Here is a 14,576-nt window from a genome sequence, read left to right as displayed (position 1 = left end):
TATCTATCACTGCCTTATACGTAGAGCTAGGCCAGTGGAGAGAGGTGGTCCTGAAAAATAGGGTGGCAATTGACTACCTGCTGCTAAAACATAATCAAGGTGTGGTGCTGTAGGATCAGCACTGGACTGCAAACCACAAATCGGCAGTTCAAACCCACCAGCTGCTCCTCGGAAACTCTATACAGGGTTACTATGAGTCAGAACCGACTCAAAGGCACTTAATAACAATAACATGGTATTTTAACCTCTCTGATAATTTGCAGTTCATAAAGGGGGGAAAAATGCATCAAGTAAAAACAGTAACACAGGATACCAAGCAGGAAGAGGAATGCTTTTGGCTCTGGTGGCTGCCTAATCGTACCTGGTTGAGCAGCACCAGCAGGAATAATCTTACTCCTAGCTATTGGAAAAATAACCTGATGCTGTATTCAGACCACTCCCTATTGTCTCTCTAGTAGAAGAGCTAACCGAGGTCCTGTCAGCATGGACTCCCACCCAGAACATCACAACCTTGAGCAAAGTAGCTATTTTCATTTGAAGCAGGTCTTATAGATAAAAGACTAATACGATAACAGTAGAGAATGAGAGAAGGGTTTTTAATAAGTTATTTTTTCCCCCTTTCTGTTCAAATCATGTTTTAATCATTGTTCCTAAGCATTACTGCCCTGTGCTCCAGGAACATATAGATTAAAGATTTAGTCTGCGTTGTTGATTTGAACCCAGGATAAGAAGAGAAGCCAGAAGGAATACCAGAGGGCAATCATGTCCCAGAATGATTGTGACACTGTACCTCAGTGGGACACAAAATGTATCCCCGGACGACAGCCATAAAACTCGGAGGCAAGGATGTAATGATGCAGATCGATTGCTACCCAGAGCGGTATAAGAGTTCTAACTGCATGGGGGGGCGGCGGGGGGAGACAGCCTTTCAGAGAAGGGTTCTTGCTGCCTTCCAGATGTGTCCATAAAACATATATAGATTCTTACCCCGTCTCTGATATTGGCTACAGTGACTGGTGGTTGGACTTTTGTCCAGTAACAAAATGAGCAACAAAAAAGTGGAAAGACTACATGTACCATGTCAAAGTTGGGACTCCTTGGAGACTTGGAAAAACAAGGCTCTCACAAGTTGTACTGTGAATGGTATGGCCATGATCTGTGCATTCATTCTCACATCCCTCCTCGCTCCCCCATCAGCAGGCCTAGGGTAGCTATTTACAAAGCTGGCTAAGACAGGAAGCTTTGCAGAGAACTGGGAATTTGGTTGACAGATGAGGTCTGGATTTGATGACAAGTTCAATGCGCAGAGATGTTTCCCAGAGGCAACTACCTGGGTGAAAGCGAAGCCTTTTTCGCTCCTTTCTGGGAGAGGATGAGGGTGTCACTGTCTTGGATGCCATAGCTCACAAAATCTGACTGATCCTGCAGGACTTGGCCTCTGAACTGGAGCTGCTGCTGTTTTCTGAGCAGCCCCAGCTTGTCTTCAATTTGATATTTCAGGCTCAGGATGAAGTTGTTGGGATCTACGGCATAGGCGTGGCTCCCACCATCTGGATTCTTCACAAAGACCTGGATCTCAGGGGCGAATGTCTCCAGCAGATAGATGCGGATGTTGGAGAAGACCCCATAATAGGCCAGGGAGCATTGGCTGCTGAGGAGCTGCCGTTCACCGCCGGGCTCCTGGAAGGACAGACGCTGCAGGCCTGAGTAGCCACGGCTTTGCCGGATTTTCTCCTTCATCTTCTTTATGGACCCATAAGGATCTACCCAGAAGATCAAATCCAAGTAACCACACTGCTCCACTGTCACTTGGATATCCCGTGCCTTCTGAAAGGGAGAGAGAAGGAGTTGTGTTAAGTCCATGTTTCTCTATCTGACATTCAGAAGTTTCCTTCACCTCTCCTCATTTTTTCAACAATAGCACCACCAGCAGCATTTGTTTTTGTTATGTGCTGTTGAGTTGGTTCTGACTCACAGTGACCCTGTAAAGGATTCCGAGGATCAGCTGGTGAGTTTGAACCATCAACCTGTGGTTCACACCAACCTTCCAACCCAGCGCACTAACCCACAGTACCACACCCTCTGTAATCTCAGCCACCATTTCAGCTTCTGCTTACTATCTTCTTCAGGTAGATCAGTCTGTTGTTCCTGAACACATCTTGCTTCTTCCTACCTCCAGGCCATTGCCCCACCTGTATAGAAAGCCCTCTGTTCTGAGCTTCTAGATCCCTTCCCAGATTGTAGGGCTCACCTTAAGCCCTTACTTTTTCCTGGAGTTTTCTCTGGCCCTAACTTAAACTTCAGATGACATTTATTCTCCATTTCCAGAGCCCAACAAAGACCTGAGTGTGAATCCTAGCTCTGCTGATTCTTAGCAGTATCATCTTGTTTAATTAACTTAACTGCTCTCAGCTTCAATTTCCTCATCTGTAAAAGGGGGTTGATGATGATGATAAAAACAATCCTTGACCTCTCTATAGATATGCTGCAAGGACCAATTGAGACAGTGTCTGGGCAAATACTTTACAAACTGTAAAGTGTGATGTGGAAGTGATCGATAATTATGATCTTGGCCTCTACCATAGGTTTGGGATTATATTATAATATTATTTAGCATTCTGTGCTTTCTGATTATCTTGTCTTCTTTGGTAATTCTTTTAAGTTGCTTTATGCAAGTTCATTTCATGGACTAGTTTCTTGGCAAATTATGGTGGACTGCTTGAGGACAGGCACCAAGCTCTATTTCTGTCAAATAGCATGGCATTAAACAGAGCTGCTGCACAAGACTTCTTAAAAGTGCTGAAGAACAAAGCTGCCACTTTGAGGACTAAGGCATGCCTGACCCAAGTCATGGTATTTTCAATAGTCTCATATGCATGTGAAAGTTGGACAGTGAATAAGGAAGACTGTAGAAGAATTGATGCTTTTGAGTTATGGTGTTGGAGGAGAATATTGAAAGTGCCATGGGTTGCCAAAAGAACCAACAGATCTGTGTTGGAAGAAGTGCAACCAGAGTGCTCCTTAGAAGCCAGGATGGCCAAACTTCGTCACTCACACTTCAGACCTATTATCAGGAGGGACCAGTCTCTGGAGAATGACATCATGTCTGGTAAAGTGGAGGGTCAGTGAAAAAGAGGAAGACCCCATGAGATGGATTGGCACAGTAGCAGCAGCAATGGACTCAAGTGTAGCAACGGTTGTGAGGCTGGTGCGGGACTGGACAGTGTTTCATTCTGTTGTGCACAGGGTCATTATGTGTCAGTACCGATCGATGGCACCTAACAACAACAGTCCCAGTTCTGGCACAAAACAATGGATTGAGTTGACTTGGCTGGGGTCAGCTCAACAAAGGATGTTTGGGAGAGTGTAAATGTTTCTTGGGGAGGTTATGGTAAAGAGAAAAAGGAGAAAGGAAATGTAGAGATAAGAAGCCTGAAGCTCAGAGAGTTAAATCGTTTTCCCAAGTTCACAAAGCTAGTGAGTGGTGCAACTGAGTCTCAAACCAAGTCTGATGCTAATGTTCTGTTGGCTGTTAGCCCCTCCCTGATGGCCTGGAGAGGAGCTATTACCTTCACATTCCAGCTGGGGACTGGATAGTCCTGGTTGTCGTAGCAACAGTCCTGTTTCAAGCACTGGCAGGCCCTCTGAGCAACTATGTCCCACCTGTACCCTTCTGCCACATTACAGGTAGGGTCAGCGGGATCCAGGATGATGGGTCTGCAACACAGAGAAAGGGTGCCCGGGTTCTTTTTGCTTTGGAGGCCTGCCAGCCAGAAAGAAGCCTTCTCAGCAAGCCATTGGGTCCAGGATCACCCCAAAATATCATGAGTTACAAGAGCTCCTCTTGGAGAGAGTACTCTGAGTCTTTGCTCAAGATTTTGGGGGTGTGGTGAGGCCCCAAAAGGCATGCTGGAGCAATAGCAGATGCCAAGTCAGGCAGGTAGGTCAAGGAGAGAGAGGTGGGGCATGGCAGCTTTTGCTAAAATGTTTATGCTGTGTGTATTTAAGTGCTGCCCAGTGGATTCCAATTCATAGCAACCCTGTATAAGGTTCCAAGGAGCAGCTGGTGAGTTTCAACTGACGACTTTTGGTTCACAATGACCTTACGGTCCAGCGCTTTATCCCACAGCACCACACCACAATAGTGAATATTTATCTGGTATCTTGTTGGGTGCCATCGAGTCAATTCTGACTCTTAACCACTGTGTCCCCAGGGCTCCTTGTGGAAACTATTTGATACAAAACAAATCAACCCAGTTGCCATGGAGTTGATTCTGACTTCTGGCAACATAATATGAGTCAGAGTAGAACTGCGCTCTACAGGATTTTCAATGACTAATTTTTCAGAAGTAGATCACCAGACTTTCTACTGAGGCACCTCAAGATGGACTCACATTTCTATTAGTAGCCAAGCACTTAACTGTTTGCATCACCCAGGGACCCCACTACTTAATAAAACCCACCCATAATCGAGTTCTGGTATGGCGCTGTAGGATAAGCACTGGGCCACAAGGTCAGTGTGAACCTGGAGGTCAGTGATTCCAATGTACCAGCAACTCCTTGAAAACCCCATGCTGAGTGTGCATCCACTCAACAGCACATAACAGCAGTAACAGCAACAACAACATAATGCCATATACAACCTTTCCCTCCAATCTTTCTTTTCTTGATGAGACATGGTGGGCAGACCATGGTCCAGTACCTCTGTTTCTTGAGCTGCTTTTGGACAAAGTTCTCAATGACTGGGTTCTGGAAAGTGTAGTACTTGGTCCAGTAGATGCAGACAAACTCATATGCCTGGAGCAGTTCCATCACAGTGGTAAGGCCTTGATCCAAACAGAAATTCTCACTCTCTTTAGTACCCACTTCCCAGGCATAGATGGTCAGTAACTCCAGGGCATAGACATGGGGCAAGTTCGCCTTAGGGCACTTGGCTTTCACATACTGTTGAAAGAGAAGGGAGAAAGAGAAATACAGACCCCAAAATCTTGTTTCAGAAAAGCAATGGAGCAAAAGCTGGAATACCCAAGTTCTAGTCCTAGTGTGGTGCTGTGGAATAATGCACTAGATCACAAGGTTGGTTTGAACCACAAGGTCAGCGGTTCAAACTCACCAGCCACTCCCCGGAAACCCTATACAGGGTTGCTGTGAGTCGTAATCAACTAGATGATGCTTAACATCAACAATCACTTTATAGTCCAATGCATGAATGCACCTTAATTTCTAGAACTAGTACCTTCTTGACAGATTTTTATGATGCGAAGTGCCATCCAGTGGCCACACCACGAGTCCAAAACATCAGTCCTACCAAGCGATTTTTTTTAATTATAAAAAAAGGAAAAATCTGGTATATATCATATATTTGATATAAAAGTACTTTATGGTTTTTCCTAAGTCTAGTTTGAGATACTATTTTAAATGGACTTCTGAGAAGAGTTTCCTTTATGGAAAGGACTAACCAGCTAAAGGGGAAAAAATGGAAACCACCAAAAAAACCCCAACCAAATGCACTGCCACCAAGTCAGTTCTAACTGCTCCTTAGAATTTCTGAGGCTGTCAGTCTTGACGGGAGCAGATAGCTTCATCTTTCTCCTTTGGAGCAGCTTGTGGGTTTAGAACCTCCAACGAATGTGCCACCACCTAACAGCTGTGTTAACCCTGTGGTAAGCATTGGGTTGCCTCTCGAGTGAACATCCCTTCTTTCCCCTTCCATGCTGTTTGGATGACATTGATTCCACCCTCTGTCTCATCTGCATAAACCTATTCTCTTGGCCTACTGATTGGTTCAAATGCAATCACAGGTGATTCAATTACAGTAAAGCCCAGCTGTTAGGATCAGTGGTTGGTTGAAGGAAGAGAAGCCTTCTCTGGTGTGATGTGAGGTCAGAAGCATCTATGGCCATTTTGCCACCATGAGGAAGAAAAAGAACACAGCCTTCAAAAGTTTGTGGAAAAATGCCATTATCTTTCAATTTTTCCATGAGCTTTTTTTTTGTCGTCCCTGCTTGCGGCTTACTTAGGCTTCTTGTATGGAGCAAAAGGTAAAGAATTCACAAATACCACCATTAAAGCATGTGTTTCAAATTAACACCAGACTTCAGTTTTCAAAACAATTTCTTTACAATTCAGCAAATAGCAGCAGAAGACATGTCAGTTAATTCTTCAGAGAAGTCGCATGATGACTGCATCCTAGGGACTTCTTTGTGGTGAATTTGAGAGGGGGAACAAAAAAAGAAAAATGATCTTTTCCATTCCAAATCCTGGAAGTAAGCTATAGAGAATGAGGATCCCTATCTGAAGAACATGGAAAGTGGCTCCAGACAACAGAGAAATATTTGCCAAGTCCTGAGTTCAGAATTTTGTTTTCTTTGAGATAAAGAAAATATAAAAGCACTTCAAGGCCAAGGAAAATGTTCTTAAGATGAAGAAGGCCCATAAGCAATCAGAAGCAGGCCTACTCTCTATGACACGCCTAACTCAGCCATCTTTCTTCCTTCTCAAATCCGCCAATCCATGAACTTTTCGAAGCCCCCTTGTACGTATATTTGTGTGTTTATGGATGAGCGTGCCTCTTGGAACACAACCCTATAAGATGGGGAGTTGAAGTGACCAATAAATTTTGTGCTAAGTTTATATTTGACCCCCGATTGAATTTAGATTAGTCAAGTTTCTAGTTCGCTTTCTCTTTATGAACATAAATTAAAAAAAAAAAAAATTTTACAAAAGTACAATCTGGTTATTATAGAACCTATCTGTAGAGAGGAGGGAGCGCTGTGGCTCAGTATGATACGCACTGGCCTTCGAACCACAAGGTCCACGGTTCGAGCCCGCCAACCACTTGGAGGAAAAAGATAAGACTTTCTGCTCCCACGAAGATTAAAAGCCTCTGAAACCCTATACAGGGTCACTATAAGTTGGAATGGACTCGAAGGTACTTAACAATAGCATTTGTGGACAGTTACCTTCCCCATCCTGCTCTCTAGGAACATTTGGAGAGTTGTTCTTATACAGTGTCTAGGTGAGTTGATCCCGACTCACAGCGAGCCTGCATAGGGCTTCCAAGGAGCTGCTGGTGGGTTTGAACTGCCGACCTTGTGGTTAGTAGGCCACTGTTATCCTACACCACCACATCAGAGTAAATGACCGATATTACTACATAAACAAATTATACCATGGAAATGAGTCAGAATTTCACCCGAGTTCTGGTGTGGTGCAGTGGAAAAAAATCACTGGACCACAAGGTTGGTTGGCTTGAACCACAAGTTTCGTGGTTCACACTCACCAGTCGCTCTTTGAAAACACTACACAGCATCACTACGAGTCTGGACTGACTTGATGGCACTCAAACACAATCATAATTTAATCCCAAAGCATTTAAGACTGCTTAAGGAGCTCTGGTAGCGTAGTGGTTACGAATCGGGCTGCGAACCTTAAGGTCAGCGGTTCGAAACTACCAGCTGCTCCGCGGGAGAAAGATGAGGCTTTCTACTCCCGTAAGGATTTACACCCTCGGAAACCCTGTACAGGGTCGCTATGGGTCGGACCCGACTCGATGGCACTTAACAACAACAACAACAACAACCAAACACCAAGAGCTCTGGTAGCGTAGTGGTTACGAATCGGGCTGCGAACCTTAAGGCCAGCGGTTCGAAACTACCAACCGCTCCGCGGGAGAAAGATGAGGCTTTCTACTCCCGTAAAGATTTACACCCTCGGAAACCCTGTACAGGGTCGCTATGGGTCGGAACCGACTCGATGGCACTTCACAACAACAACAACCAAACACCAAAGGACAGAGCTGGTTATTTAGGTTAATGTCCTATTTTGATGAATATATGAGAAAGTCCCCTTTTTTCTTAACCTGTCGCCAGTCTGTTAATTTCCCTCACCTGCCGGTACCAGTGTTTTACCAGCCTCAGGAGGTTTTTCAGTTTAGCTGGCTGATATTTCACAAAGTTTCTCCGTAGCTCACTGAAGGACGAAGAGAAATTTCCAGGGCAATCATGGGCCTGGGCCTTAATTAGATGAACGTAGACTTCAGGTGGTGGTAGAGAGCAGGAATTCAAAGGCCCTGAGGAGACAGGAAGCAAAGGGAGAGAGTAGGGAGCTTGCAGGTCTTCAGAGTACCAGGCGAGGTCTGCTGATTCATTAGTATTTCCTTTCTAGAGCCCTCAGAGACAGAATGTTTGACCTATTGAATTGTCCTTCTGGTGCAATTCTTTCTCTAGACAGCTGAAATGTCCATTCTGGCCCTTTGTATGGATATTTTGGATTGGTTGTCTCCCTTGATTTCTCCAACACCCTTAGCTTTTCTTAATGTCTGTTTTGCAACTCTCTCTCTGTGATTCTTTTAACCTCCAAACACCTGTAGGGGAGAATCATTCCAGAAAAGAAAGTTGGGTTCAGAGAAAGAACCAGTTCAGGAGAAGAACACTGGGGTCAAAGGAAGTACACCCATGACAGACATCACTATTCCATCTCCATACTCCTTCCTGGCAGGATTGGCTGCTATTTCTGACACTTTGGCCCCATAGCAACTCCAGACAGCCATTACAGTTATTAAGAGCTGGCACATGAGGTAAAACTTATTTTTTATCTAGGGTTGTAGCAGTAATTGTTTAATTCAAACAACTAGGAATCTGCCTGAGGGCACACAAGAAGTGCCAAAGAGTCCATGCCGTGAGGAAGTATTCTTCAGCCCATGACTGATGGAAGTTGATGGAGGAACACTCCAGCTGGCAGATAAATACTCTCTCTTGGGATAATGAAGACTGATCTACATTGGGACCTAGAATTTTCCAGGGGCATGAAGTCAATTTGAGTTGCTCCACAATACACTCCTCTTAAAAAAAAAAAAATTATTATTGTGAATTGGGTGAGGGCTTATAAAGCCTATCAGTTTTCCATTCAGCAATTCATAGACATTGTGTTTGATGCCATTGACTGCGTCCCTTCCCCCCTGTGTTTCCCATTTCTGTTACTTCTTCTCTCTTAATCCATTTTAACTTTGTCAATGAAAGGTAAATAAATACTGCCCTTTTGATTTCAAATGGTTGATAATTCTAAGGTGTGCATACCTCCCTAATGCTACTGTTTCTTTCATAGACCTGTCTGTAGGATAAGCACTGGATTGTTAGCCACAAAATCAGTGCAAACCCACCCACTAAGGTTTTCTGCTCCTGTAAAGACTGACAGCCTTGGACGTCGTATACAGGGCCACTGACATCATAGATCTGTGGACTGTTGGCTGAAAATTGAGTCACAGGGGTGGGACAGCTTCAGTTCCAGACCTGAAGGATGCTTAATTCATCCTTTTTCAATTCTCAGCTTCCCAACCATTGTTTCCTGGGATCATCTCCCACAAAATTGCTTGTCTTCAGATTTTTTGTGTCTGGAATGGCTCCTGGGAGAACCCAAACAAGTACAGGGTCCTACACCCATTTTAGACGGGACAGAAACCACCGTTATAGCTCCTTCTCCTGGTTGGTTCTCAGTGTTTCCCAAGTCCCCTTCTGGTCCACTCTTTCTGTGGTTACTCAAGATACCCCACTCTTGTCCTTTGAAGACTTTATCCCCATTTGCAATCATCTGTGGTTCTTACTTAAATTTCTATTTTCCCTGGTGAGCTCCATGATGACCAGGGTTGGTTTATTACTGTGAAGTGCCATCCCCAACCCCAGCCCAGGACATGAATGAATGCATAAAGGTTTCTTCATGGAGCATGACTGATGGGTGAGGGAGCTCCCCTCCACTTACCCAGAGCTCTGTATGCAGGCACAATGGTGAAGGTGATGAGCTCTGCTATCCCCTTGGTCCGGATGGTGAAGACAAGAGTGCTGGGGCTCCTCTCGGCCACCCCCAGTTCCTCTAGCCCAAGGGCCAGCAGGTTCCCACAATGACACAGCCTTTTCCGTATCAGATGCAGAACAGCGTGGTGGTACTTGGTTTCCTCTTGGAAGCTATGGAAACAGCTCAGGAACACCACCAACTCCACCTCAGCAACACTCCTGAGCACCGTGCCATTCCCAAAGGAGTCCGCCTGCACAAGAAAACCTGTCACCCTGTGGCCATTTCTGCATCCAGGCTGTCCCTTACCTACTTTACACATATTATCCTGCTGTAGAAGGAGCTGTGGTAGCGTAGTGGTTACAAATCGGGCTGCTAACCTCAAGGTCGGCAGTTCAAAACTACCAGCTGATCTGCGGGAGAAAGATGAGGCTCTGCTCCCATAAAGATTTACAGCCTCGGAAACCCTGTGCAGGATCACTATGAGTCGGATCCAACTCCACGGGTACTTAACAACAACAATCCCACTGTAGGGCACCTAGGTGTCACAAATGGTTATGCACTAGCTGAAATGCTGACAGTTTAAAACCACCTAGAAGCACCTAGGAGTCCTGGTGTGGCACTGTAGGATCAGCACCACACTGCTAACCACAAGCCTGGGGGTTCAAACCCACCAGCTGCCCATTGGAAAACTTATTACAGGGTACTTGTGAGTTGGAACCGACTCGACAGCAGTTAGCAAGAATAACTCAGAGGTACCTAGGAAGATAGGCCTGATGCTCTGCTCCCAAAAGTCATCAGATAGGGTTTCTGAAAGCCCTATAGAGCACAGTTCTACTCTGAAACACATGGGGTTGCCATGAGTTGGAATCAACTACACACTTACCACAACCCTAAGAACTAATCTCCCTGCTTGACAAATGAGAATACTAAAATGCTGAGAAGATCTTATAGTATCAGGATTTGATCTAGGGAGCCTGTCTCCAGGGTAAAGACTACAGAACACAACGTCTGAGCCTAAATTTTCTCATGGGCAACGTGAGAATAGTAATGTCTGCTTTATAATCTCACTTTGAGGGTTTTGAGAAGTCTGGGTAATTCCAAGGAGGCCTGGTGGCACAGTGGACTAAGCCTTGGGCTGCTGAGGAAGAGATTGGTCGTTTGAATCCAGCAGCTATTACTCAGGAGAAAGATAAGGTGACCTGCTTTGGAAAAGATTTACAGCCTTGGACCCGTAGGGAGTGACTTTACCCAGTCCTGTAGAGTTGCTTGGAGTCAGAATCCACTGAAGTTGAGTTTGGGTAGTTTGGCCATGACACTAAAAATGAGAAGCAGGGTTGTCTGTGGAATGGAAAAGCCTGACGCTGACCAGAACTCCTGCCCCTGTTTCTTAGCTGTGTACGCATCCGAAGTGATATGTCCCTCTATAAAATCAGGGTAATGACAGAACACGAGTCATTGGTTTATGGGAGGATTCGATGACGCGTTGGCACACAGGAAGGAAGCAATTCCTTTCTCCTCCTCCTCTAGGCTTTGCCACCATCATCACCTGTGGACCATCCCACACACTGCCTGGGTCTCAGTTTCCCCATCTGTACAGGAAGGAGCCTGAGCAGGATGATTATGAAAAGACGTTTTTGATGTTTTGAGAGTCCAGGCCTAGTCTCCAGCCCCTGTTACCTTCAGGATCAAAAAGCCCCACAACTCTTCTGCCTCCCTGCTTACTCAGAGGTGGAAGTGATAAGGATATGTCACACCTCAGGACTTTGCTTGGCCACATCTTCTGGTGGGTGAAGTCGTTTATCACTGGACTTGAACTATAGTCCAGCTCTCGTGTCAGGTACCACTGAAAGCCTTTACACACATTACTATTATAATTGCCTCCAGTTTACCAGTGGCCTTCAACTCATGGTGACCCATGTGATTCAGAGTAGAGCTGTGATCCATCAAGTTTTCTTTTTTCTTTGCTTAAATATTTAGTTGTTTAATTTGGGGGTAGATGGGAAGGTAGCATACATGTTGGGTACAGAATTCAAAAGGTATAAGAAGATACAGTAAAAATTCTCCTTTCTCCTTCAATTCCCTGTTACTCCTGCCTGTGGGTAACCAAAATCATCAGAGATTTTGGTATGTATTTTTCAAGATTTGCCTGTATGTACAGGCATATAAGTATGTGCTGCTTTTGACACAAAGGGAGCACACTTGGAACACTATTCTGTATCTTGCTTCCACAGGACTTTCAATACCTGGACCTTTTGGAACTAGATCACCAGGCTTTTCTTCTGAGGCACCTCTTGGTGGATTTGAACCACGAACATTTTGGTTAGTAGCCAAATGCTTAACTAACCATTTGCACCACCATCCAGTTTACAGAGGAAAAAGTAAATCCGGTTTACTCATAGACATCATGAGTTCAATCAACTTGCCAAAGTCTCCTAACCTGGGGGCAGTGGAGTCCGATGAAGTTTGAACACACAGACAGACTGTGGAACTTCCACCTCTTCTTTCCCCAAAACCCAGTCTGTGAGTCAAGTGTTGATTCGGAGAGGGATCTTTCTTCCCCTCCTTTTCCATTCTCTTACTCCACTGGCATCCAGACTCAGTGTGAGAGGGTTGGGAAGGCCACATCTCCCTGAAGGTTGCTTCTAGACTGTATTTTCTGCCCTTTCCACTGGAAAGGTCCATGCAGGGAGAAAAGAACGAGTCAGACTAGGCTTCATGATGTGCTTCATCACTGGGGAGTGGATTGTAACGCATGGCATAACTTGATGTGGTACAGAGTAGAACAGAGCCATTGGATTTTCTTGGCTCTCATCTTTTTACAGAAGCAGATCTCCAGGCCTCTTCTTCCTTGGCCTCTGGTTGGGTTCAAAACACGAGTCGTCTGGTTAGTAGTTAGATGAAAACTGTTGATGCCACCCAGAGAGCTACTTGAGGTTAACTTGTTCTAGGATAGCTTCCACTCCTGTGTATTAACCCGGCTCATCAGACTTTCTGTGCAGGGACTTAGATTCCATAAAGGATTGGCCATTGCTCTTGGGATTCCTCTAGCATTTAACTATCTCCAGGAGGGAAAGTGGTTATACTCTGTGAGCAGGATTTGAGGGCTGGGTAAACATCACTTCCTACTTGTGACGCTGTGGGCTAATGCGTCAGACTGCAAAGTCATTTGAACTGCAAGGTCAGGGGTTCAAGCTCACCAGCTTCTCCTTGGAAACCCTATATAGGGTCGCTATGGGTCAGAATTAACTCTATGGCACTTAACAACAACAACCATCAAATCTTAAGGCAGCAGTATGGTGGGATACACAGGTGTCCTTAGATGTTAGCAGTGTAGGCTAGGAATGACAGGGAAAGGATCATTATCAGTGTTACAACCCCTCATGCTGAGGATGGAATAGATGAGTCTTACCTTGACCACCTTCAGCACCCGTACCTCCTGGTTCAGCCACTGCTCACACTGGAAGCTGGAGTGGAAGTCCCGCAGGAACTGCTCCACGGTTCGCACAACCCCCATCACCTTTTCCTTCCATTCCTGGTTGGGCAGCAGCCACTGAGCCACGAAAGAGTCTAGCCTGGAGGCAGGGGTGTCATATAGTTCCTGAGCCAGCGCCATCTCCACTCCAGAGTACCACTGCTGAAGAGATACAGCCACACACCTGTCCAGCTCACTGACAGACACACATCTACTTTGTTAAGGGGGCTCCTTTTCAGCTGACCTACAGCACACTTTGGGGTAAAGGACTGGAACAGAGAGGAAGCCAGTGGTAATTGACATGATCTGAGGCTTCTCTCCTAGGAGCCCTTCGCTGTGGCAGTGGCACTGAGGGTCACTGATCTGACCCTGGAAGTGTAGGGCCACCTTAAAAAGCCTGGCTTCCAGTCAACCTGCTTACTGTTGGTTTCGATTCTGGTTTCGATTCTCAACTTTTTGAGTTTCCCTTTTTATGAGATTTGGAAACTGAAATTGGAAATTGAAATTGAAATTGCCCATTGATGATACAACTCTGCCAGTAGGTTAAAGTTAAATGGCAATCCAACCATTCCATTTTGAAATAAGGAGAGTGAGGCTCAGAAACAGAAGAGAGTTGTTCAGGGTGGGGATAAGAAGTGAGAAATCCAGAGTCAAACAAAATAAAAGTGGAATTCCAGTCTGCCTTTTACAGGGCTCCCTCTCTCTTTCTCCATTTTTTTTTTTTTTTTTCCTATTTTAAATCCTGATTTTTATTTTAAAACATAATAACATCTTTTCATGTCAATAAATGTTCCTCCACAGCATCATTTTTACTGATAAGAAGTGACTTCTGCCCTTTTGTTTTTTGTTTTTTTGAGTGGCTTAGGTCCTTTTGTACTCAGGCTTTTGTGTTTTGCCGGGTTATTGTATTTTTGGTTCCCTTTCCCTTTCCTTTTGTGTATGTATTTTTTACGTATTTTCTTAGTGGTTACTATGAATATTACATTTGAGAGTTTGTCTGAAAGGGATCACATTAGGTCTTTTTTTTTTTTAACCTTTTTTTTATGTTTTATTGTGAATTATGTGATAGTTTACATGAGAGAACATTAGTTTTACATTCATCCTATCGTATATCATTTCATTGCATGGTTACAATCCCCTCCATGCATCATCAACCAACCTGAGGGGTATATCCTACAAGCCTGTCCCCCGCTCCCCCACATTCCCCGCAACCCCCCACCCTGCCAGTCCTCAGCACACAGCCCCTCTCCCTCTCTGGGTCTAAAGTCCCCAGCTACTCCATCTCTCCACATCTTCTTCTCTGCCTCCATCTCAC

The 14,576-nt window shown here is 45.0% G+C and overlaps 1 protein-coding gene across 1 annotated transcript; it reads right to left on the bottom strand.

The window, feature by feature from the left end:
- Positions 1-1,326: 1,326 nt before the first annotated feature.
- On the bottom strand, positions 1,327-13,402 carry OASL (2'-5'-oligoadenylate synthetase-like). The gene is made up of 6 exons (XM_006865499.1): positions 13,199-13,402; positions 9,757-10,039; positions 7,890-8,071; positions 4,703-4,944; positions 3,570-3,717; positions 1,327-1,827 (listed from the first exon to the last, which is right to left on the bottom strand). The coding sequence occupies exons 1-6, from the start codon at positions 13,400-13,402 to the stop codon at positions 1,327-1,329; spliced, it is 1,560 nt and encodes a 519-aa protein (XP_006865561.1).
- Positions 13,403-14,576: the final 1,174 nt, after the last annotated feature.

The sequence above is a fragment of the Chrysochloris asiatica genome, unplaced genomic scaffold (genome assembly GCF_000296735.1).
Source record: "Chrysochloris asiatica unplaced genomic scaffold, ChrAsi1.0 scaffold00078, whole genome shotgun sequence".
Classification (NCBI taxonomy): domain Eukaryota; kingdom Metazoa; phylum Chordata; class Mammalia; order Afrosoricida; family Chrysochloridae; genus Chrysochloris; species Chrysochloris asiatica.
The sequence above is the reverse complement of the archived record's forward strand: the minus strand, read 5'-3'. Positions and strand labels throughout refer to the sequence as shown.